This window comes from Echinops telfairi, unplaced genomic scaffold (genome assembly GCF_000313985.2).
Source record: "Echinops telfairi isolate 266 unplaced genomic scaffold, ASM31398v2 ScPeMD7_7425;HRSCAF=8463, whole genome shotgun sequence".
NCBI classification, from domain to species: domain Eukaryota; kingdom Metazoa; phylum Chordata; class Mammalia; order Afrosoricida; family Tenrecidae; genus Echinops; species Echinops telfairi.
In genome coordinates this window covers 3,158,627-3,181,296 of record NW_022111325.1, presented here as the reverse complement: position 1 = coordinate 3,181,296, position 22,670 = coordinate 3,158,627, and the positions used below count along the sequence as shown (strand labels likewise).

General features: G+C 61.6%; 1 protein-coding gene and 1 long non-coding RNA gene across 2 annotated transcripts in view; one reads left to right on the top strand and one right to left on the bottom strand.

Annotated features, from left to right (window-relative positions):
* The window catches only part of IQGAP3 (IQ motif containing GTPase activating protein 3), a 35,770-nt gene extending 14,059 nt beyond the window's left edge, over positions 1–21,711 (top strand). The window contains exons 12-38 of the mRNA XM_004714764.3: positions 70–233; positions 1,636–1,793; positions 2,859–2,980; positions 3,066–3,229; positions 4,392–4,482; positions 5,145–5,312; positions 5,420–5,559; positions 5,650–5,820; positions 7,558–7,641; positions 7,747–7,818; positions 7,912–7,981; positions 10,573–10,781; positions 11,475–11,627; positions 11,932–12,095; positions 12,421–12,645; positions 13,611–13,751; positions 15,156–15,240; positions 15,577–15,809; positions 16,022–16,154; positions 16,240–16,342; positions 16,921–17,047; positions 17,491–17,578; positions 18,260–18,472; positions 18,822–18,988; positions 19,186–19,287; positions 19,712–19,820; positions 20,551–21,711. Of these exons, the coding sequence (XP_004714821.2) occupies positions 70–233; positions 1,636–1,793; positions 2,859–2,980; positions 3,066–3,229; positions 4,392–4,482; positions 5,145–5,312; positions 5,420–5,559; positions 5,650–5,820; positions 7,558–7,641; positions 7,747–7,818; positions 7,912–7,981; positions 10,573–10,781; positions 11,475–11,627; positions 11,932–12,095; positions 12,421–12,645; positions 13,611–13,751; positions 15,156–15,240; positions 15,577–15,809; positions 16,022–16,154; positions 16,240–16,342; positions 16,921–17,047; positions 17,491–17,578; positions 18,260–18,472; positions 18,822–18,988; positions 19,186–19,287; positions 19,712–19,820; positions 20,551–20,664 (3,770 nt within the window). The 3' untranslated portion in view covers positions 20,665–21,711. The remainder of the gene's footprint in view (positions 1–69; positions 234–1,635; positions 1,794–2,858; positions 2,981–3,065; positions 3,230–4,391; positions 4,483–5,144; positions 5,313–5,419; positions 5,560–5,649; positions 5,821–7,557; positions 7,642–7,746; positions 7,819–7,911; positions 7,982–10,572; positions 10,782–11,474; positions 11,628–11,931; positions 12,096–12,420; positions 12,646–13,610; positions 13,752–15,155; positions 15,241–15,576; positions 15,810–16,021; positions 16,155–16,239; positions 16,343–16,920; positions 17,048–17,490; positions 17,579–18,259; positions 18,473–18,821; positions 18,989–19,185; positions 19,288–19,711; positions 19,821–20,550) is intronic.
* On the bottom strand, positions 12,963–18,037 carry LOC123522622. The gene is made up of 2 exons (XR_006680860.1): positions 15,799–18,037; positions 12,963–14,825 (listed from the first exon to the last, which is right to left on the bottom strand). It is a non-coding gene; the product is annotated as an uncharacterized LOC123522622 (long non-coding RNA).
* Positions 21,712–22,670: the final 959 nt, after the last annotated feature.

Here is a 22,670-nt window from a genome sequence, read left to right as displayed (position 1 = left end):
CCCGGCGGTCCCCAGCAGAGTAAAAGTAGCTCTGCGCCTCGGCCGGTCAGCCTCCCCTCCTCCCTGCAGTGCTCCAGGCCGTGCAGAGGATCAACGGAGCCATCCTGCGGGGCGTGGCGGCGGGCACTGTGAAGGAGCTGATGTGTCCTGAAGCCCAGCTGCCCCCAGTGTACCCCTTTGCTTCAGCTCTGTACCAGCAAGAACTGGCAGTACTCCAGCGGCAGCAGCAGGGGGTAAGCCCCCAGGAGGAGGGGTCCAGCTCTCAGGCTTCCCAACAGTGTGGTGGGCAGTCAGTCCAGGGCACCTTCTGAGGCGGGGAGGGGGCAACGGGGGCTACGCTCCTTTCTTCCCTGAACGGGCAATAACCACTACCCTTGTTTCAGCACTGCCTTCCCTAGGTGGGGGGACTTGGCAGTGCAGTGGGGGTTATGCCCGGGGGTGCTACTTGCCGTTCTGTAGGAGAAGGATGGCATAAGGCCTTGGGTGAGAATGGACCGTGGGGGTGGCGTATGCACGCCCTCTTTATTGCTACCTAATGTGGCATCCACTCCAGAGGTGAGGAGGCCGGGGCCTGGAGGCTCAGTCACTTGCCAGCACAGACAGCCGGCGGGGCCAGTGCCTGCAGCCCAAATGGCGCAGGACCCCTGACTGCCCCCTCCCCTCAGTCCCCACAGCCTCTCCCTCAGAGAGCTCTCGAGTGGGTCAGCCGGAGGAATCGGAGCAACCCCGGGACCCAGACAGACACAGGGAGGGGGAGGGAGATGACCAGGGAAGATCCTCAGATGCCGGAGCTGGAGGGAGCTGAGCAGAGGGCCTCCTGGGAAGGCTTCCTGGAAGAGGCATCACAGAGCGTTGCTCCAAGGAGCGTGTGCTCAGGGAGAGCGGGCGTCCACAGCTCAGTCGCTGCAGAGCCAGGAGGCGTCACAGAAGCCCAGAGAAGGGATGCTCCCGGGCTGAGGGGGTGAGCGTTAGAGCCAGGCCCGAGTTGAAGTCCAGCTTGGCCAACCCCTGGGGAGTCATGTACCTCCTCCAACCCTCAGTCTCTGCACACACAACGTAGGGTCCGTCACTCCGCTGCTGACGGAGTTGTTGGCAGGGCTAAGTGAGCTACCCAGCTGCTAAGCCCAGGACTGGCCTAGAGGCAGTGTGTGTGTGTGAGTCTCAGCTGCTGGGACGGCAACCAGCCGGGCAGCAGGAACAGCATGAGCAGAAGGAGGAGCCAAGCTGGGCGGGGAGTGGGCCAGGCTGTTGTTGGGTCCAGCATGGGGGTGACTCCTTTGTCTGCGTGTAGTCAGGAGGGGAAGGGAGACAGTAGAACTGGTCAGTTAGGTCTGGGCTCTGGGGTCAGGCAGCCTCCACCGTTCCCATTACTTGCCCGGCGTGTTCCCTCATCTGCGCAGTGGCTATTAATGGTACCTGCCTCCCTGGCTTCCGGTAGATGTGCAGTGATGGCATGTGTGCGAGTGTGCCACTCATACAGCACAGCTGCTGTCCTCCCAAGTGTAAAGTTGGGGTCTCCCCGTGACTGAGCCAGGCCATTGGGGATGGAGACTGAGAGGCTGGAGTTGGTTCTGGGTGGAGGGCAGGCCCCAAGCCCTCTACCACTCGCCTGGGCACCGCCCCTGCGTGCTCTAGGAGCTGTGCCAGGAGGAGCTCTTTGTAGCCGTGGAGATGCTGTCGGCGGTGGTCCTGATTAACCGGGCCTTGGAGGCTGGGGATGCTGGCGGCTTCTGGAGCAGCCTGGTGAACCCCGCCACAGGCCTGGCCGAGGTGGAAGCGGAGAATGCTCGGCGGTGAGCTCGGTTTGGGGGTGGCAGTGGGTGGAGCCCAAGATGCCTGCTTAGAGAGGAGCCTCTGCATCCCCCGTGCCCACCCCTCCCGGCCCCTTGGCCTGGTTTCTTCGGGGAGTGGCTGGGCCACAGCCATCTGCCTTCCTCTGCTGCCTCACCGCAGTGCCGGACACAAAGCAGTGCCCTACTCCCCCAGACCACACGTGCTGTTGGGGGCACAGGGTCACGGACATGCCAGACTGAGAGAGACGAGCTGTGGAGAGAATCTAGCCAGACCGAGGGGCCAAGGGTGGGGACCTGTGGGGTGACTTTGGTGTTTTCCTGGGGTTGTGGGTGGCCTCTTTGGTCAGGGGGTCATGGTGAAGGGAACTACAGGGCATGAGTGGGGGCAGAGGCCCTTAGACCCGGTGCACTGGAAGAACACCGGGAGGCCGGGGGTGGCGGCACACAGACGGGCGTGCAGGAGCAGCGGGCCTCTGGCTTCACGTGAAGAAGGAGCCACAGGAGGTTTGAGCACGGAGGGAGCTGGTCTGACCTACTTTCAGCAGGATCTCGCTGAGCGCCGTGCCGAGAGCCGGCTCTAGAGGGAGCTGGTGGGCAAGGTCTTGGGCGGTGGCGGTGGAGGTGATGCGGAGAGCTGCGGTTGGCATAGGTTTGGCTAGATCAGCGTTGGCCTGGGCAGGGCAGAGCTGACTGGGGGGGGCGGGGATCTGGTCACGTCGTGGGGGTAAGGTGTGAGCGAGAGTGGGACAAGGCATGACCCCCAGGTTGTGGGTCCCAGAGGTTGGACCAAAGGTTTCCTGAGACCACAAAGTCTGGGAGTCGCGGGCCGGGTGGAGGGAGTCAGGATTCAGGTATGCGATGCGAGCCTGGAGCGCTTGTTAGACATAACTATGGGGGAGCTGGGAGCAGACTGGAGGCATGCGGGGGGGTCGTTCAGCTTGGGCGATCGAGTAGGGTGAGAGCGTCGAGGGGCAGAGGACTGAGCCTTGGGAGCCCCCACTGAGAGGCGAGGTGCTCTGGAGGCCGAGAGACATCATCTGGCTGCCCCCCACCCCACCATCCCAGTTACTTCGAGGCGCTGGTGAGGCTGCGGCAGGAGCGTGGTGTGGACGGGGCCTTCCTGAGTTGGAATGACCTGCAGACCACCTTGAGCCAGGTCAACGCCCAGGTCCAGGAAGAGACCGATCGTGAGTGGAGCCACGGACCCCACCCAACGGCCCTGTCCCTCAGCCAGAAGCCTGAGGGCCCCTGCCCACCTTGATCCCTTCACAGGGGTCCTCGCAGTCAGCCTCATCAACGAGGCCCTGGACCATGGCAGCCCCCAGAAGACACTTACTGCCCTGCTGCTGCCTGCAGCTGGCTTGGCCGAGATCAGCCTCCCTGCCGCCCCACGGTACCACCACCTGCTCGTGGCAGCCAGAAGGCAGAAGGCCCAGGTGAGGCTCACACCAGCTACGTTGGCCACCAGAGGAGGAGAACGCCTCTGTGGGCAGTGACTGTGCTGCCAGTCTTCAGGGCACAGTTCCTTCCTGGGTCGGGGGTCAGTGGGCTTAGGGGCCAGGTCAGACCAGGCTCACGAGCAGGCCTGAGCTCTGGGTGCCAGCGGGGCCTTGAATCTGGAAAGAGCACAGGGCTTGGACCCAGGAGCCCGGACCGGACTTCCTACTCTAACACACCCTGACCACGTGGCCTGGAGCATAGCCCGGCATGGCTCTGTTCTCTCAGCTCTCCAGTACTGTGCCCTGGCCCCCCGCCCCTGCCTCCATGACTGAAGGAGCCTCTGGGTAGGCTGGAGCCACTGCGCTGTTCGTTAGCAGTCAGACGCATGGCCGTCTGCGCCGTGCAGAGATCCCGGCACACAGTCCGAGCTCCATGAAATGCTGTCCTGGGACACGATGAGCCTTAGAAACGGTGTGTGAGGGGAAGTAGCCAGACGCAGAAAGACAACTAGCGCGTGACCCCCATGCCCATGGCATACCTAGAGCAGGCCCCGCCAAGGCTTGGAGCCGGGAAGTGGCCGTGGCTGCCCCGGGCTGGAGGGAGAGGGACCGGGGAGCCTTGTTTAATGGGCACAGTCTGGACAGTAGTTGACGGTGGCATGACAGGGTGAGTGTGATCGTCCTTCTCAAAGAAGTCTGCTGTGAATGGGCAGAGGGCAGCGTGGGGCCGGCGAGCCGCATCAGTCTGACCGTGGCAGGCCCGGGCAGTTGGAGCAGGAATGGGAGGGAGAAGGGGTGAGGGAGAGCACGGGCAGTGGGGGGGTTGGTAGGTAGAGGCGCTGTCCCGGGCCTTCGCTGAGGCCCGAGGGCAGGGTCTGCAGGGCAGTCGATTCTGAGGGTTCAAGGCTGCACAGAGCTCAGTGAGCTCTGGATGCTGCCGTCAGACTGAGTTGACATGTGGGACAGCCTGAAGGCAGGGAAGGGTGAGCCTTCAGAGCCACAAGCCCGAGTGAGTCTGCACAGGACCAAGAAGAGGGGAGGAAAGGCCGCTGCCCCTGCCGCCCCCCGGGTCTCCCTGCAGCTTTGCCCAAGGCATGGCTAGGCTGGAGCCCCAGGCACAGCCTGGCATCGTCTCTCTTCCCATCTCCCAACCTGTCAGGTGACAGGGGACCCCGGAGCTGTGCTGTGGCTAGAGGAGATTCGCCAGGGAGTGGCCAGAGCCAACCAGGACACCAGCTCTGCTGAGAGAAGTACGCCGGTCCAGTGGGGCTGGGAGGGAGGGGGCGGGGGCTCTCCAGGAGCCCCCGGCCATCAGGTGGTCTCCCCATCACCAGCTCCCCTTTCAGGCTCTGGGGGAAGGCAGGCCAGAATCAGTGGAGGGCTGCTGCTTGGACCCTACCGGGCAGCTGGGCAGGGAATCCTCAGAGGCTCTCACTGGCCCTTGCCCCGGAGCCGGCACAATCAGGTGGTGAGGGTGCAGTGTCTGAGGGTGGGAGAGGAGGCGTTGCAGGGGCTCGAGGACAATGCAGCGAGACAGTGGGGCGCTGCTGGGGTGACTTCCCTGTGCCTGGAGTCCCTCTGTCCACCTGTCGGTCTAAGAGTGATGGGGAGGCGCCAGTGATAGCGGCCGCCCCACTTCTTGGACTCTGCTCCTGCTGAGAAGCCGCCCTGAGGCTCTGCCCGGCCCTGCCCTCTGTGCAGTGTGAATGTCATCTCCCCCCAGGCCCACGTGCCTTTCTGCAGGGGTCCTTGCTTCGCTGCCACCCCACCTCCAACCACAGCTGTGGGTCTCCACCTCTGTCTGGTCACCTGGGATGTAGGCACACACCCCCTCCACCTGACAGGGTTCTGCTCCCCTGAAACCTCCCCAGGGGTCGCCCAGGCCACTCACCTCTCTCCCGATGCCCTGCAGTGGCTCTTGGTGTGGCTGCCATCAATCAGGCCATCAGGGAAGGCAAGGCGGCCCAGACGGAGCGGGTCCTGAGGAACCCCAGCGTGGCCCTCCGAGGAGTGGTTCCTGACTGCGCCGCCGGCTACCAGCGAGCCCTGGAAGACACCGTGGCAAAGAAGCGGCGTCCAGGTACCAGAATCCCCTGCTCCCACCCCCACGCGGCCTGCCCCACAACTCCCCAGGCCTGCCCTGCCCTCCTGCCCTCTCGGACACTTCCCTGCTTCCCTTCTGCGTAGGGGACACAGGGCTCTGGGTCCGGCACAGCATGAAGGACGGCACTGCTTACTACTTCCATCTGCAGACCTTCCAGGGGACCTGGGAGCCACCCCCGGGCTGCCACCTCAACACCTCCCACCTGACCCGGGAGGAGATCCAGGTCGGCAGGGACCCGTGCGAGAGAGGGAGTCCTGGGTGAGGGTCCTTGCAAAAGAGACTCTCACCCACCAGACCCACCCTGTCCCTCCAGTCGGCTGTCACCAAAGTCACGGCTGCCCATGACCGCCAACGGCTCTGGAAGGCCAACGTCCCCTTCATCATCCAGCTCCAGGCCCGTCTCCGAGGCTTCCTGGTCCGGCGGACGTTTGCTGAGCGCTCCCACTTTCTAAGGGCCTGGCTCCCTGCGATCATCACGATCCAGGTGGCAGGCTCTGGCTTTCTGGGGCCTGGGGTCAGCGGGCTTCCGTCTGGCTGTCTTTTTGTTGGGCTACGTTGTAGTGACCTTTGGTTAAGGACGTGAGCTCTGCTCAGGCCACCTGCCTCTGAATCCCAGGTCTACCACTGCCCAGGCTGGTGACTTTGACAAATTACCCGCTCTCTCTCCTTCAGTCTCCTCACTGCCCCTGCAGATCCTCGTCTGCAAAACGGGGTGTGCCGGCATTCTCCGCGGTGGTTTGCTAAGGAAGGCCGTGTTGGTAGCGTGTCTAGAACGGTAGGGAGGTGAGAACACAGACGAAGTGCCACCTGCAGCCATGTGCCTTTAGCCGCCCTCAGAGAAGAGCGGACTGCAGTAAGAGGGATTAGATGTGGGCACCAGGAGGGCTTCCTGAGCAGGAGAGGAGTGGTGAAGAGGAGGCAGTGGCTGGACAGAAGAGGGCTGGAAGACCCTTTCACAAAGAAGTCTTCTCTCTTTCCTGTCCAGCCAGCTCTTTCTATTTTGAGTCCTCCCATGTGTGGATGCCCAGTGTGGCCTTAGACCTCCCGTCAGGTAACTGGACACTAGTCAACTTGGAAGGCAGCCAGAGGCTCTGTGTAAGCCAGGGATTATGGGGAGGAAGACAAGCAGACCTCCAGGGGAGACGGGACCTGGGGGTCTCACAGTAGTGGTGGCAATTCATCCAAACCTGCCCACTGCCTCCAGCCCGCTGATTCCAAGCCAGTGGGCCCACAGGCCAGTGTGGAATTGTTAAATCTGTAAGGCGCAGGCGGCGGTCCATCTCTCTCCCTTGGTTGCTGGGTTCAAAACGCCAACTTTGCTGCTGTTAATAAACATGAATGGCTAGTACTTGCCAGGCATGGCACTCAACCCTGGGCTAGGTCGGGAGGAGACACACAGTGAGTAGGCCCCGTCTCCCCTGGCAGGAACTGGAATATAGTTGATGTTAGACTCGGGGACACGGACAACACCAGAGGGGTGTGCAGGGTACAACCGGGGAACGGGCCCTCAATGAAGACCTCGTGGGCCTCGAGCGCCCAGGCTGTGGGTCGGGCTGGACTCTGAAAAGGTCACCCCAGCAGCGGGAGAGGAGATGGAGTCAGAGGGAGCGTTCTCTGCTGGTGACCGCGCGTTGACCTTGGCCAGGGTCCTGGGAGACAGACAGAAAGGGAGAGATGACCCAGAGCGGAGACGACTTGCCCTCAGCTCGGGGGGAGTGCCAGTCAGAAGCGCACGTGTGTCCCGAGACAGTAATCGTTTCTGAAAGCCACGCCAGTCAGGTCCTGAATGCTGACCAATCCAGATGGGAGGCCCAGACGGCTGCTGGCAGAGATGGGCACCCAACTCTGTGCTCCATCCATGAAACCATGTGCCTCTCAGGCTGCTCTGTGGCCACGCTCTGTGTGTGTGTGTGTGTGTGTGTGTGTGTGTGTGTGTGTGCATGTATTTTGGGGGAATAAAGTTGCCAAGTAGGTGAATGCCCTGTTACTCTTACGCCGCCTGTATCTTAGGTTGTTTCTGTGAGGAGGGGTGTGTGTGTGAGATTTTATGGGTGTATGTGTGAGGGGGTGGCATGTGGCAGAGGGCACAGATGTTTGGTGTCCCCATGAAGTTGGAAGCTCTGTGAGAACCGGGACAGTTGCCCCTCCGACTTCCCTGGAGAGCCCCTCGGGCCACCAGGGGGACCAGCGTGGGTTCTCTCTTGTCCTTGGCTGTGTGCAGGCTCGTTGGCGGGGTCACAGGCAGCGGAAGGCTTACTTAGAGCGGCTGCAGTATTTGAAAGCAAACGTGGGTGCCGTGATCAAGGTCAGTAGGTCCCGGGGGGCGCCCCTGTCTCTCCTGATGTCCCTGCCCTCTCTGGAGCTGTGGAGCAGCCTGGGGCCGAGGCTCAGAGGTATTGTGTCCTCCCAGATTCAGGCCTGGGCCCGAATGTGGGCAGCACGGAGGCGATACCGAAGGCGTCTGCGCTACTTCCGGAAGAACGTGAGGGTCACCCTGCTCCCCCACACCCGCCCTGCCCTCCTGAGACCAGAGCAAGGGCAGCCTTTGACCTTTCCCCTCCTGTGTCCCCGGCAGGTCAGCGCTATTGTAAAGATCCAGGCCTTTTTCCGAGCCAGGAGGGTCCGGGATGACTACCGGACATTAGGTGAGCAGGCGGGCCACCTCTGCCCGGGTGAGTGAGCTGGCTGGGTCTCAGCCGGCACCGGTCAGCCTGCAGGTCACACTTCCCTGAAGCTGATAGCTGAAGAGGTTGCCTGGCCTTCCTGAGCCCACTTCTCTCGTCGGCCGCGGGTGTCCCCAATCTGCCGTGTGTGTGTGAATGAGTGTGTAGAGATCTGCCAGTTTAACAGGGGAGTTAGGACTCACCGCAGGGCAGGCAGGTCTAGATGTCCTTCCTGGGGCTGCACAACCAGTAAGGGGCCCAAGTCCCAAGCTGCCGCTACAGGACTGTGGAGTGGTTGTAACAAAGTCCCCTGCCACCACAGGGGCGCTAACCGGGGCAGAGATGCCTGCACCTGGAAGCAGGGTTTCCGGTACTTAGAGGCTTAGAAGATCTCCCTGCTGTGACCTCCAGGCACCAGAAGCTGCGTTCTCCTCCGCCCAGCATTCCCACTGTCTGCTTTCTCCTGGCGCTGGCCTGGGCAGCTCCACACAGCCGCAGCCGAGAGAGTGTGGCCAGCTGAGCCCTTCCTGTGCTGCCAGGGGTTAAGCGAGGGGGCACACCTGAGGGAGCTCCGTCTCCCCACTTCCTGAATGTGCCGGGCATGTGTTCAAAGCCTTGGCAAGGTCCTTCCAGACGGCTCTGGGTTCCTGTCCAGAAAACGCAGAAGGCCAGCCGTTGCTGCGACGGTGACAAGCTGGTCCCGTCCACACTTGCTGTATCCGACTTCCAGGTCCCTCTGGGCCTGAGCGGCACTCTTGGATTCAGGTTGGAGGTTCTGCTCAGGAGCCCGCTCCCTCCACCTCCTTCTCTCTCTCTCCCCACTGCTCTGCCCGGTGGGGCGGCGCCGGCTGACTTCCTGGCTTCCCCGGGGGCCCTGGAGCCCACCCGCCTCCTCCTCTCGCTCCTCCTCTTTCCCACGGACCCTTTTTCTTCTGCTCTTGCTGCTGTTGGCTCATCCCCGGTCTTGCATCCTTTCCCTTCTTTTCCCTCAGTTGATAGTTTTTCTGGAAGATGGTGTTTGACTCCCTTAGCCTCTCGCAGGCTCCCCCGCTGCCCAGCCACTGTGCGGCTCCAGTGAGGTCCTGAGCTTCCTCAAGCCTCCAGCTTTCTCATCGGCGGGCCATGAGGTCTCGTAGGGTTGTGATCAGGATTAGAGACACCCACGTGCTGTCTAAGTGGGTTCCCAAAGGTCCATGGGGAATGCACCTCTCTTCTCACCCCGCCCCATTTGTCCACAAACTCTGTGAAGACCCTGTGCATTTCATTCTGCCGTTCACCCCTCAGAGACCCACCCTCGCTGCCGCAGCCAGGTTAGTCCCTTAGACCTGGGCACTGGCTCCCCACTGCACGGAAGATAAGCCCCGGTCGGTCGATCCTCTAACCACAGCTTCTTGGGCTTTCCGGTCCAGCCTCTCCCTGCCCCCCCAATGTCCTCCTCCCAGCCCCCACCGGCTTCCTCACTGGGCCCCAGGCATGCATGACTTCTAACACCTCCCCACATAGCCCACATCTGTCCACCTCCATCCACTGCCGGCAGTCAGCATGGCCTCACTCCAGGGCAACCTTTCTCTGGGCGCCAGGTGGAGTTAGGGTGGCCACTCGGGCCCCAAAGACCCTCCTGGCCCCTCACACTGCCCAGCGCCGCCCTTCACAGCCCTAGCTGTGTTATTGTAAGTCGGCAGCTTCTTTGTTTGGTGTCCACACTGGGCTCAGAGCCTTGAGGGCCAGGGCCTGCAAGTCCCTGGGCGGCATACGCCACCAGGCACTCCACCCAGCAGCCAGAGGGAGGGGTGGCGGCGGCACATGCGGGCCTGCCCCGAGTCAGAACCGGCGATGGCAGTTGGCAGCAGGCACAGGGCCTCCCTCTAGTCGTTCTCCCAGAGCCCACTGCTCGCCCCAGTCACCTCGGGCAAGCTACGTAAGCGCTCCGAGCAGTGCCAGTCTCCTCAGGACGGCGGAGTGGTTGAGTGGCCGGGCTGCAGGGCTGTTTGAGTACGGAAAGCATTCAGAACAGTAGTTTTGTTGTTGTCGCTCTCTGTAGCTTCTCTTCGCCGACACACCAAGTGCAAAATCAAGGGAAGCACCATCCGTCAAGCTCTGAAACCCACCCCCACCTTCTGTTATCTGTGGGGCCCCCTGGGTGCAGCCACCCAGGCAGGAGTGCTGTGTGAGGGGCAGGCAGGGCTGAGTGGAGGCTCCGACGGGTGGAAGCATGCTGGGTATGAAGGATGAGCAGCAGATTGGCCCAGCAACGGGGAAGGAGGAGGGAAACCGTGCAACAGGGAGGCCTGGGGGCTCATCAGTGAAGCGAGGCCCCGGCTTGGGTGTAGCCGCCACTGGGATAGGCCCATCATTGGGGCCAACCAGCAGCTGAGAGAACACCTGGTTACACCTGGTTATAAGACGTGGGGTTCTGGGACAGGGCTGGCTGGAATGCTGCCATCCGTTGGGGAGCAGAATCCATCAGAAGAAGGCCTGCTGTCCTTGATCAGAACAGTGGCAGGGGAGACTACTGGGGAGGGGGCCACTGACAAACGCCTGCCTAAGCCTGGCACTGCCTCTCCTTCCACCAGTCCACGCACCCCACCCGCCTCTCAGCGTGGTTCGGAGATTCGCCCACCTGCTGAATCAAAGCCAGCAGGACTTCTCGGCGGAGGCCGAGCTGCTGAAGCTCCAGGAAGAGGTGGTCCGGAAGATCCGGTCCAACCAGCAGCTGGAGCAGGACCTCAACCTCATGGACATCAAGATTGGCCTGCTGGTGAAGAACCGGATCACCCTGCAGGTGAGGGCCCACCTCTTGCCACCTCTGGAGAGGTGTCCCTGGCCACTCATCAAATCCCTGAACAATGTGTGGGTTTTATCACTTGGCTCAGGTCCTTGTCCCCATGGCCCTCTGTCTCCTAGTAGGCCGTGTGCTGGTGACAGGTGTGTAGCAGAAAGAACCCGGGCCACAGGACTGGCAGGCGGCTCTGCGAGTTCCGTGATGGAAGGGGCGTGGGTGGGCCTGTGAGCCCCCTCCCTGTCAGTTTCCTCCTTAGCCAAGTGACTTTAACAAGAGTGCCACCTCCACCAGACCAAAGGCAGGGACACAATGGGAAGTGCTTTCCACTGACCGTTCCCATGGGAATCCCAGGGGCACGTCCGAAGACAGGTCCATGGGGAAATGGCGTCAGAGACACAGTGTGCTGTTGCCACAGTGTGTTGCCCCCGCACATCCGCACAGTCTAATGAGGAGTAATCATAAAAGCCAGTAGGCGCGAAGCTTCAGCCCGACAGCCCGCCTCTCTCCACGGACTGCCCCTAGGTGGACTCTCAGGACATCAGGGGGCCCTCCCTCACCCCGGAACCATTTAACTTCCCGCTCGCACCTGTCCCTGAACAGGGGAAAGCCCTGGCTCCCACTGCGTCCGTTCTGGAACATATGCTCTGTGCTGTGAGCTGGCACAACACCTGCCCCCCCCCACTCCCCTCGCAGGAGGTGGTCTCCCACTGCAAGAAGCTGACCAAGAAGAATAAGGAGCAGCTGTCAGAGCTGATGGTTCTGGACAAGCAGAAGGGATTAAAGTCGCTGAGCAAAGAGAAACGGCAGAAGCTAGAAGCTTACCAGCACCTCTTCTACCTGCTGCAGGTGAGCCGAGGTCTTTGGAAGGAGAGGTGTCCACCACCCCTGAGGGCCTGGTACCCAGCGGCTTTCAGGGCTGTGCCTCTGCCCCCAGGCAGGGTGTCCTTTCCTGCCATCCTGGGTCTTGCCCCAAGGAGAAAAAGATGACGCCCTCCCCAGTTTTTCCCGAATGTTTCCAGTATTCTGAGAAAGCGTGACAGTGCTTTCTTCATCCCAACCCCTCCCCGCCCCCGCAAAGCCTTTTTCTTTGTCTGATCGCCAGCCCCCGGCATGACGTCCCTGCCGCCCCTGACTTCCCCATTGCTTGCAGACCCAGCCCATCTACCTGGCCAAGCTGATCTTTCAGATGCCGCAGAACAAAACCACCAAGTTCATGGAGTCGGTGATATTCACTCTGTACAACTACGCCTCCAATCGCCGCGAGGCTTACCTCCTGCTCCAGCTGTTCAAGGCAGCACTCCGCGAGGAGATCAAGTAGGTTCCAACGGGGTGGTGGTGGTGGGTGGGCGAAGGGGTGACGAGGCTGGCTCCTTCAGAAACGGCAGTTTGTGGGGGGTTGAGGGTAGGAAAGGCCTGCAGAGGGACTGTGGGACATCCCCAGGACAACAGCATGGGAGGGGCGGGTTGTGTCATTGGCACCAAGGCTGAGCTGGGGGGACCTCGGGGCATTCCGTAAGGGACCCGCAGTGAGGGACCCGCAGCGTGGGCTGCTGCCCCCATCGTCTCACAGAGGAAAAGCAACAGCCAGTCACCCTGCACAGAGGCAGGAGACCAGCTTCAATGACCTCTTGGCCCACAGGTCGAAGGTGGAGCAGCCCCAGGACGTGGTGACCGGTAACCCCACAGTGGTGAGGCTGGTGGTGAGATTTTACCGGAACGGGCGGGGACCGAGTGCCCTGCGGGAGATCCTGGGCAAGGTGATCCAGGACATGCTGGAGGACAAGACCCTCAGCGTCCACACAGACCCTGTCCACCTCTACAAGAGCTGGGTCAACCAGACGGAGGCCCAGACGGGCCAGCGCAGGTGAGCAGACGGGGCAGGGGAGCGCACTTGCTCTTTGATCAGCTTGGTCTGGGGCCCCACTGCGGATGGACGGCATGGTGTCCTTTGAAAGTAGCATATACATGAGCATGCTGATTTATGCAAAGATGGCATCAGGCCTATAGGAGTAGATAGGGTCGCCTTTTAGACCCCCTCTGGTAATGGACACAGAGCTGCTGGAGATGACTCCAAACCTGGTGAGCTTAACACAGAAAGAATGCTTGTGCACAGATGAATGTGCAAATGTGCTCACTGCGGTGCCAGTGCTTGCAAATGATACACGCCAGAATGACCGGGAGTGGGGATAAGCACTCTTTATTGATCGGTGTATGGATGAATATTCAGGCTTACAGATGAATAGGCAAATGAGATCGAGGGAGAAGCAGGCTGGCCAGTCCCAGCTCATAGGAAACCCCACGTCAGTTTTCTGAGCCTAGGCCTTTGCGGCAGTAGACAGCCCCTCCTCCCTCCTGTGGAGGGGCTCCTGAGTGTGAACCACCTGCCCTGAGTGTAGCGGCCCCGTGCGTCTCCCATGGGGCCCCAGGCTCCTGAGGCCGGCCTTCGAGAGTAGGGTACCTCCTGCTCCCTGAGGGTGAAATGGAGCTGCCCAGGAGGGCTGCCTGTCTGGGGCCACTCTGGGTAGGGCCAGATTCTTGGCCATAGGGCCTGTCTTCCCTCCTGCCCATCCCCCCACAGGCTAGGTGCCACGGGCCCTGTCCCTCCTGGGCCTCAGAGGGGTCCTCCCACAACTTTCCGGTTCCCCATGCTTTCCTGTGCCCACCCACCTCCCTCTGGCCTCCCCAGCCCTTCCCCTTTCACCCCATCTCCAGGTCTCTGAGGCTGGGCTGCCCTTAGAGCACCAGAGCCTGCAGTGGGAGTTTAAAGGATGGGCCTGGGAAGGGGCGCCGTGGGAGAGGGCTCTGGCTGATGTCCCCTCTGGCCCACAGCCACCTCCCCTATGAGGTCACCCCGGAGCAGGCCTTGAGCCACCCCGAGGTCCAGAGACGACTAGACATCTCCATACGCAACCTCCTCGCTGTGACCGAGAAGTTTCTTGTGGCCATCATGTCATCCGTGGACCAGATCCCGTGCGTACTCGGCGGGCGGGGGCGGGGGACGCAGTGGAGCCCCTGGCTGAGGCTGGGCTGTTCGTAGCTCAAAGGACATGACTGGCGCCTGAGAAGGCAGCCCTCACGTGGTCACAAGGACACGTGATTGAAAGCAGATGGGGGAAAATAAGCACTCTTGGGTCCACAGAGCCAAAAATGAACGTGCACCAGACCGGTAGAGCACTTAGGTCCCTCTCCTTCCCTGGGCTGGCTGCCGGGCGGGAGCGCGACGGCACCAGCATGCGGAGGGGGCAGCTGGTCAGCTGCTGCTGCGGTCACGATGTTCTCACGAGAATGCCAGGACCTAAGGCCTGGGCAGTGCTGCCCCCACTGCACGGACCAGGAAACCAAGGGTCATCTGCTATATCTTGCCCACGTCGTTACACCCCACCCGACCGGTCTCCCACTTCAAGGTTGACGATGTGCCAATAGTCCTAGCCTTTAGCCAACAAGTGATTTTCAAAAGAATGGAAATCTAGCAAGGGGGCCATCACCTGGTTCCACTCGCCAGCCAGCGCTCCTGGTGGTCAGGGCCGCTGGGGGAGGGGTGCTGGTGAGAGAAGCCCCCCACCCCAAGACTGATACTCAGCTTTGCAAATCAGTCCGGAGAAGCGGTCTGAGGCTTTGCAATTGGGGTTGGGGAAGGCGGCCCCAGACCAAGCAAAGAACAGGACACAAGGAGCTAGCCATAAGCACCTGTCTCTAGTACCTTTGGCGGCGGCCGATCAACACTAGAAAGAAGGGGAAGTATCAAGTATTTGAATAGCACTCGGCCAGTGTCCACTGCTTCCTCCGCTCCTGGCCATCCCGGTGCCCTCCAAGGCCCTGTGGGATAAGGCGGGCCAGAAGCGTTCCTCGGCCAAGCACTTCCTAGGCCTGGCAGAGGGGAAGGAATGGGAAGGTCTGGCTGGTTAGTGTGGGGTCAGGGCTGGGGCTTGCGGCACCTCCTCTCAGCTCACCAGTTTGCCTCCTGCGTCTGGCCCACAGCAGGGCCCTGGGAGCTGCTTGGTGGTCGCTGGCAGGGGCGGCAGCCACAGAGCCCTCGGGGCTGTCCTGGGACAAGGTTTGGGGCAGTGGGTGTCAGGGACCGGAGGTAAAAGCTAAAACACCTTGGTGGGAGAAGGCGGATGGGCAGTGGAAGGGGCCAAAGAAGAGGCCCTCGGGCTGTGCTGTGAGAGTTTGGTGTGGGGCAGGGCCCCGGTCCTGTGTCCTGACTCAGGACCAGGCCCCAGAGTTTGGGACAAAGGTAGCAGGCTGTGGACAGCGGAGGGCCACTGCTTGCTCTCCGCCCCGGCGTGGCCAAGCGTGGGGAAGGCGAGGCAGGCAGGCACTGCAGCTCTGGTGGCCAGGTGAACAGAGCCACAGCACACCCCTTGCCCCCAGGTACGGAATGCGGTACGTGGCCAAGGTCCTGAAGACAGCGTTGTCGGAGAAGTTCCCTGACGCCCGCGAGAGCGAGGTCTACAAGGCAAGTGTTGTCCCCCCTCCCCCTCGGCCCTCCTCCCCCTGCAGCTCCCCGACTGAGGGGAAGGGCAGAGACCCTGTGCTGTTGAAGTCCAAGAGAGTAAGTATCCCGCACCAGCAGGGCCTCAGGTGGCAGCTGGAACGGTGCTAATAGAGAGGACGACCCTGGACGTGTCAGAGATCTGGGTTCTAGTCCCAGCTCTTGCTCGAGCTTGCTGCGTGACTAGGACGAGCCGCTAGCCTACTCAGGGTCTGTTTTCTGCTCTGTGAAATGAGGGCTCTCTCCCTGCCAAGAGGGCGAACCCCAGGGCGCTTCTGGAGTGGCCTCCTCTGCCCTCAGGTCGTAGGGAACCTCCTGTACTACCGATTCCTAAACCCCGCCGTGGTGGCCCCTGACGCCTTCGACATTGTGGCCATGGCAGCGGGCGGCGCCCTTGCTACCCCACAGCGCCACGCACTGGGGGCGGTGGCTCAGCTCCTGCAGCACGCGGCAGCCGGCAAGACCTTCTCCGGGGAGAACCGCCACCTGCGGGTCCTGAACAGCTACCTGGAGGAGACGCACCTCAAGTTCAGGTCTGGGCTCCTGGCGTCCCTCTCTCAGAATCCACCGAGGGGCGGGGCATCGACTGGAGGGCAGGTTGCTGGGGGGACCACCCGGAGGAGTGCACGGAGCTGGTGGAAGTTGGCTCGTGAGCTGTTGAGATCAAGAGGCAAGGCAAGAGCTGAGACGGGGATCTGGGGCCAGAACAGGGCTGTGCGTACTCACACGGCTCCCTGTGGGGCAGGAGGTTCCTGTGCCGGGCCTGCCAGGTGCCGGAGCCAGAAGAGCGGTTTGCAGTGGACGAATACTCGGACACAGTGGCTCTGGACAGGCCCGTGGTGTACATCACAGTGGGGGAGCTGGTCAGCACACACAGGGTGAGGGCTGCAGCCTGGTGAGGGCGGGGGGTGGGCGGGAGAGTCCACGGTGGCCGCCTCAGACCCTCCTTTGCCCTCCTCGCAGTTGTTGCTGGAGCACCAGGACTGGATCGCCCCTGACCACCACGACCCCCTGCACGAGCTGCTGGACGACCTCGGGGAGCTGCCCTCGGTCCCTGACCTCCTTGGTGTGTGCCCCCTGGCAGCTAGGGCCGGTGGGGGAGAAGAGGGAGGGCCAGCTCGCGGGCAGAGCCTGTTAGCGTGCCCTCGCAGGGTCTTGTCCTCTCTGGAGAGGGTGGACAGGCGGACCCGGCCTGGTTGCCCAAAGGGGCAAGCGATAGAGGCTTGAGATGGATGGGAGGGGGACGGGCCCCTTGGCCTGGGCTGAGCAATTCTGCACGCTGTCTCATCTCAAACGGTTTCTCTGGGGAGGAGGGATTTCAGGATCTAAGGAGGTGGGGAGGAGGAAGAGGGAGGTGTGGTGAAGATGGTGGGCACAAGAGGGCACAGGGTACTCCAAGCTCAGGTGCAGGCACTGCCAGGACAGCAAGGGCGGAGGGGTCAGGGGAGGCCCATTCCCAGGACACAGCTCTGTGGGAGACAGACTTTCTGAGGTGCTCAGGGGTGAGGGCAGGGTGGGGGGCTGGGGGGCCTTCTGGGAAGAAGCCTGGAATATTTACCGTGATCCCGTGTGTGTGTGTGTGTGTGTGTGTGTGTGTGTGTGTGTGTGTGTGTGTCTGTCTCTCTCCCTCTCTCTAAATCTCAGGGGAGAACGTAGCTGCAGATGGGACCGAGGATCTGAGCAGGCTGGAAGTGTCCCTGACCCTCAGCAACAAGTTTGAAGGGGTGAAGACAGGCGCTGATGACACCACTGCCCAGAACCTGCTGCTGAGGTGGGTGAGGTCCGCTCCAGGAGGAGCAAGCCCTCCCTGCAGCACCGATAGACCCGAGAGCCGGCGGGGTGTGTGCTCCTTGGTCCTGCCACCCCAAGGGCTTACAGAGAGCCACCAAGAGGGAGGGGGTGTCGGGGGTGCTGAGCAGGTGCACCTGAAGGGACACCTTGGTTGGGAAAGGTCTGGTGAGGACTCAGAGGAAGCCAGTTTGGGGAGGGGGCATGAAGCAGAGGACACAGAACTCCGAGGAAACGGTGTCTGCAGGGCTGTGGGGGCTTCTGCATGATCAGCACCCTCCAGGGTTGGTTCCCCCAAAACCCCTCTCACTGGGTCTCTTATCTCTCTCCCGAGCCTCCTTGGCAGCTGGGATACAGCCAGGGTCCACTTACTCTCGCTGTCCAGCCAGGCCCTGCCCCTCCCAACTCACCCCCGTCCTCCTGTAGCACCAAGCAGATGCTGGCTGACATCCTACAGTTCCATCCGGGGGACTCCCTCCAGGAGGTCCTGTCTATCTCCGTCTCCAGAGAGCAGGTGAGTGCTGCCAGGCCAGCCCCGCCTACCCTGTCTTATCAATGCATGTTGCTTCCCCTTCTGTTTCTCTCCCAGTGATGGAGGGAGGCCCTCCCCGCCTCTACCTGCCCCCCAGAGGCTGAGGGGCCCAGCCCTGCCTCTGTCTCCCTCACTGCTCCCCACATGCAGAGCAGAGGGGGCTCTGGAGGTCCCCTGGCCTTCCCTCCACACTGGGCTGGGGAGGGAGTGCCCATCGGCAGGCAGTCTGGGCACCTACCTTGAGCACTGCAGAGGGAGTGGTCCACTTACAGGCCTAGAGGCAGGAGGAGGTGGTGAGCTGGGCGCCAAGGGCAAGTGGAGCCAGCAGCTGGAGTGAAGACAAGCCGGGGACTCTCCAGGGAAAGGCGGGGGGCAGCGAGTAGAGACAAGCCCCAGACTCAGGACAGAGGGCGGTGACCTCCCCTCCCCAAACCCTGTGCTGTCAGCCCGGCTCCTTCGGCCACTCCCTGCCCAGTGCAGATCGTAGGGCCTTCTGTCCCCATCTGTGATGTGGCCCTGGATGTGCCTCACACCCCCCCCCCAGGAGTCGCTGGCCTGCTGCCCCGAAAGAGAGAGGCCTGCATCCCTCCCTGCCGCGGGGCCGGCCTGGCTGAGGGGCCGAGTGTAGGGCCTGGTCAACCCCTCCGGCCTCTCTGTCCCCAGGAAGTGGCCCACAAGCGACTGATGGGCCGGCGCCAGGCCTGCGAGGCCCAGACCCCAGAGCCACTGCGGTGGCACCGCTCCCTGACCGCTCACTCCCTCCTGCCTCTGGCCGAGAAGCAGCGGCGAGTCCTGCGGAACCTGCGCCGGCTGGAGGGCTTGGGGTTGGTCAGCGCCTCCAACGGCTACCAGGGCCTGGTGGACGAGCTGGCCAAGGTGAGGCCCAGCCCCGGCATCTTGGGTGTGCCTAATGGGCACCCTGGCCAGGGCCTGCCCACAGCTTTCACCCGCCAGAAGGAAGGTCTCTTCAAAGTAGCCAGAGAGCAGCACTGTTCTGGTAGCTCCTTCTGGGTGCTGAGGCACCTTGAAGCCAGGGCTGCTCGGGCCGGGGACCTCCGGATATCCGTTGGGGACCTGAGGGTGACACGCTTGTGACCATCCTCCTAAGAAAAACTACCCCCCACCTTTCTCTGTTCCTGAAGATCTAGACTCACAGTGAGTAGCAGGCAGAGCCAGCTCACCCCTTCTTTGGTCCATCTCCCGCCAACCCCCCCACCCCCCCCAGGATATCCGCAACCAGCGTCGCCACCGGCAACGGCGGAAAGCAGAGCTGCTGCAGCTTCAGGCCACGTTCCAGGGCTTGAGCACCAAGACCACCTTCTACGAGGAGCAGGGCGACTACTACAGCCAGTACCTCCGGGCCTGCCTCAGCCACCTGGCCCCCAGCACCAAGTACGGCCTCCCGCCACCCAGGCCAGGCCTGGGCCACCCTGCTAGCCATGCGAGGGCCCTCCTGTCCCTTTCCTGGCTCCGGTCTCGAGCCTCCCTCCCAGCTCCCCGCCTTCGGCTCCTACGTTCCCACCAGCCACAGAGAACAAGTGTCTTTGGTCTGGGGATGAATTCTCTGGGCCTTTTTTTTTAAAAACCAGGAATGCTGGGAAAGGGCGGAAGCCGCCGTGCCTTCACTACACCGCCGCCCAGCTTCTGGAGAAGGGGGTCTTGGTGGAAATTGAAGATCTTCCGGCCTCTCAGTACGTGCCTGCCTTCCGAGGACAGGATGTCAGGCCCTTCCTGTGTCCGAGCCTGGGGGTGGAGCTCTGGGAAGGACGCCAGGTCGGGGGAAAACATGGTCCCCGCCTTAAGGAGCCGCTAGGATGATAGGGGAAACAACATCCCAGACAGAAAGTTCAGGGCTGCGGGCAGGGTCTGGCACGGTTTCAAGTGCCCCAAGGCAGAGGATTCTGGGATGGCTTCCTGGAGGAGAACAGTGGGCCAGGTATGTCGGCCAGCAGGGGGACTGGGCGAAGTCCCAGAGCCATGCCTGGTGGGGGTGACAGAATGGACACCTGGGCTCTACGTGACGTCCACGGCTGCCGGGCTGAGGAGAGGGTGGGAATGTGAGGGTGGCCCTGGAGAGAAGCATCGTGTCCCCACTGTGACTCCTGTTCCTGACAGCTTCAGAAACGTGATTTTTGACATCACTCCTGGGGATGAGGCGGGCAAGTTCGAAGTCAATGCCAAGTTCCTGGGCGTGGACATGGAGCGGTTTCAGCTTCACTATCAGGTGAGGGCCATGCCCATGTGCCCTCGAGGGCGTGAGGGGCCAGCAGCGTGTGGGCCAGCTCACCTCCCTGGGCAACAGCCGCTCTGACCCCTACCCGGCCAGGGCTGGCTCTTCCTAAAGAGAAGCTCCGCCCAAGCGCTCTGTCCCCGCGCCCAGACAGGCCCCACTGAGGACATGGAGGCTAGTGGAGGGCTGGCGGGGCCAGGGTCAGAGGCAGGAGCCCCCTGTGGAGCCCTGTCTGCACCCGGGGCTTGGTGTGGGACCTGATTTTATCCTCTCCCAACCCTGAAGCAGCCAGGAAGCTGCCTACGTGGTAGGGAAGCAGTGTTTTCAAGTCCAAATCTCCCTGCCCTTCCTCTTCCGCTGTTTGAGGGACTTGGAGCCCTGGCCTCAGTTTTCTCGTCTGTGGGGTGGGGTTCCACTGCTTCCTGAAGGAGAGAGTGTGGGCTACGGCCCTACCCTGTCACTGGGTGACTACATCAAGCTCCGAGATGTTGGTGTTTGCTGGGCCACAGCAACCCCACACCAGCAAGCTGATCCTGGCTCCGAGCCACCCTGCGGACTGCTCCCCACGGTCCCGAGGCTGCTGGTCTGTGGGGGCAGGCAGCTTCTTCTGTCTCCCACAGACCGGAACCACCAAGCCTGCACTTAGCACCCCTGTGGGTCACCCGCTGCGCCTCCCAGCACCCCTCGGGCCCTTCAATTCCTGAGCCCCTTTGTCCCCTCCCAGGACCTCCTGCAGCTTCAATACGAGGGCGTGGCTGTCATGAAACTCTTCAACAAGGCCAAGGTCAACGTCAACCTTCTCATCTTCCTCCTCAACAAGAATTTCCTGTGGAAGTGAGAGCAGCCTTGGGTGCTACCCAGGCCCTGCTTGGCTCCCCGGATGCTTTTCTTAACACAAACTCGCCCTCACCTTCTGTGTGCACACACAGCTCAGGCCGCAGCCGCCCTCGGGGCGGCCTGGCAGCCCCAGCTGGGAGTTTTCACCGTGGCCACGGGCAGGCAGGATCTCCTGCACTGGCTCAAATCTCCTGCGCTGGCTCAAGTGGACCTTGCCCTGGAGGAAGGCAGTGTGGCTTTAAACTTCCAGAAACACCAGGGTTTTACAGCCAGGTGGGGAGTGAGTGACCTGTGGTCCATCCCCTGGCCCCAGAAGGCCAAGCTGCTCTGTGTCCACTGCTGCCCCCTGCGGTTGTGGCCAGCCAGTATTTTAGGCACTGCCTCAACGGCCCCAGTCCCCCTCTGCCTGCCTTCTGTCCAAAGACCCCCACAGCCAAGGCCAGTCTCCCCAGTCCTCCATCTCACTACATCAGCGGGTGCCCCTGCCCTGCTGAAGCCAGGCCACTGCTCCCCACCCATGCACTCCCCAACTTCGTGTGTGTGCGCTGCTGCTGCTGCTGCTGCTGCTGCCGCTGCCGCCACCTTTGCCTCAGGATGCCCGGGTGACCAGATGCCTCCAGGGCAGCATAGGCAGGATGGCCCTCCGCTGCCTCGAGTCCCAGCCCCCGTCTGTCCATTCTCTATGTGGTTCACTGGGGTATTTATGCTCTCTCCCACCCTACGCTGCAGATCACGCTGTGGCCTTCATTCACCATGGCTTCCACCGGTCATCTTTGTGAGCTCACAGAGTGCTCTCATTTCCCCTGTTCACACTAATCATGCTCCTCGTCCGTGGGCCTCCCACGTGCATTTACGAGCTCCTTATTTGAGCCTTGTGGTGCAAAGCCCAGTCTTCTCCATTTGTTTCTCCGGCCCCTCCACCAGCTCCTCCAGGCCACTTTGACGGGTCTGCAGCCCTCTCTCTGCCACTGTCTGTTATCCCCCCATCTCCCCATCGTCCCTGTTGCCCTTTTTGATTTCACTTTAATAAATGCAGCTGTTACCTCCACATCTGTTGTTAACCCCTTATTTCATCTCCCACCGAGCAGGCCTCCAAGGTCTGGGGCAGCTCTTCCCCCAGAGCTGGGGAGTCCTTCCTGCAGCTGCCCCCACCCTCTCCACCAGCCTCCGGTGGGGCCCACTCTGCCTGCCCGAGCTCGTAAAAGCTTAATGAGATGTGGCGTTGATTCCTCTCTCCCCTCCCCAGGGGACAGGAAGGAGGAAGGAATGCTTAGGTTTCGATTCTGTTTTTATCAGCCACTCTGAAGGGTAAAGCTGAGGGAGGAGGAGAAAGCAGTTGAGTTCCACCCCACCCACTTGGCACACATTTCCAGCAGGGTGTTTTCTGAGCCCTGGGTGATGGCACCAACGCCGGCCGCCGTGTGATAGCTCCTTCCTTACTTCCTGCGTGTCCTACGCCCGGATTAAGTTCCTCTTTCCAGAGCCTGCTTATGTACAACCAAACAGCTAATGGGACCAGGCTCCTTGGTCTGGAGATGGGTGGGTCATGGTTTCAGGGGATGCTCCAGTTAATCGGCCGAATCACAGGCTCAGAGCTCCTGCTCTACCGCTTGGTTCACTGTGTAGTGCCTAGGGCCTTCGAAGTTTGCAAGCAGCCATCCGAGGCACAGTAATTTGTTTCTGTCCAGTTGGAGCCACAGAGGTAAAAAGAAGGTCAGGAACAGGAGGAGGGTGTGGGATGTGTGGCTAATTGCCTCTATGAATAGCTGCCTCCTTTGCCATGAGACCGGATGCACTAGATGGTGCCCAGCTCGCAGTACTGAACGCTGTGATCCAAGATTCCGTAGGAGAATCCTGCTCAAAATAGGGAAATACAGAAGGGTTTCAGATCATCAGGGGCTCCTGACTTTGTGGTGCCACGGAGGGTAGATGAACCCCCCAATCTCTCAGAGAGATATTTTCCCCAGCCCCTACAGAATTTTAAACCTAAAGAACGCAGCCCCCCCC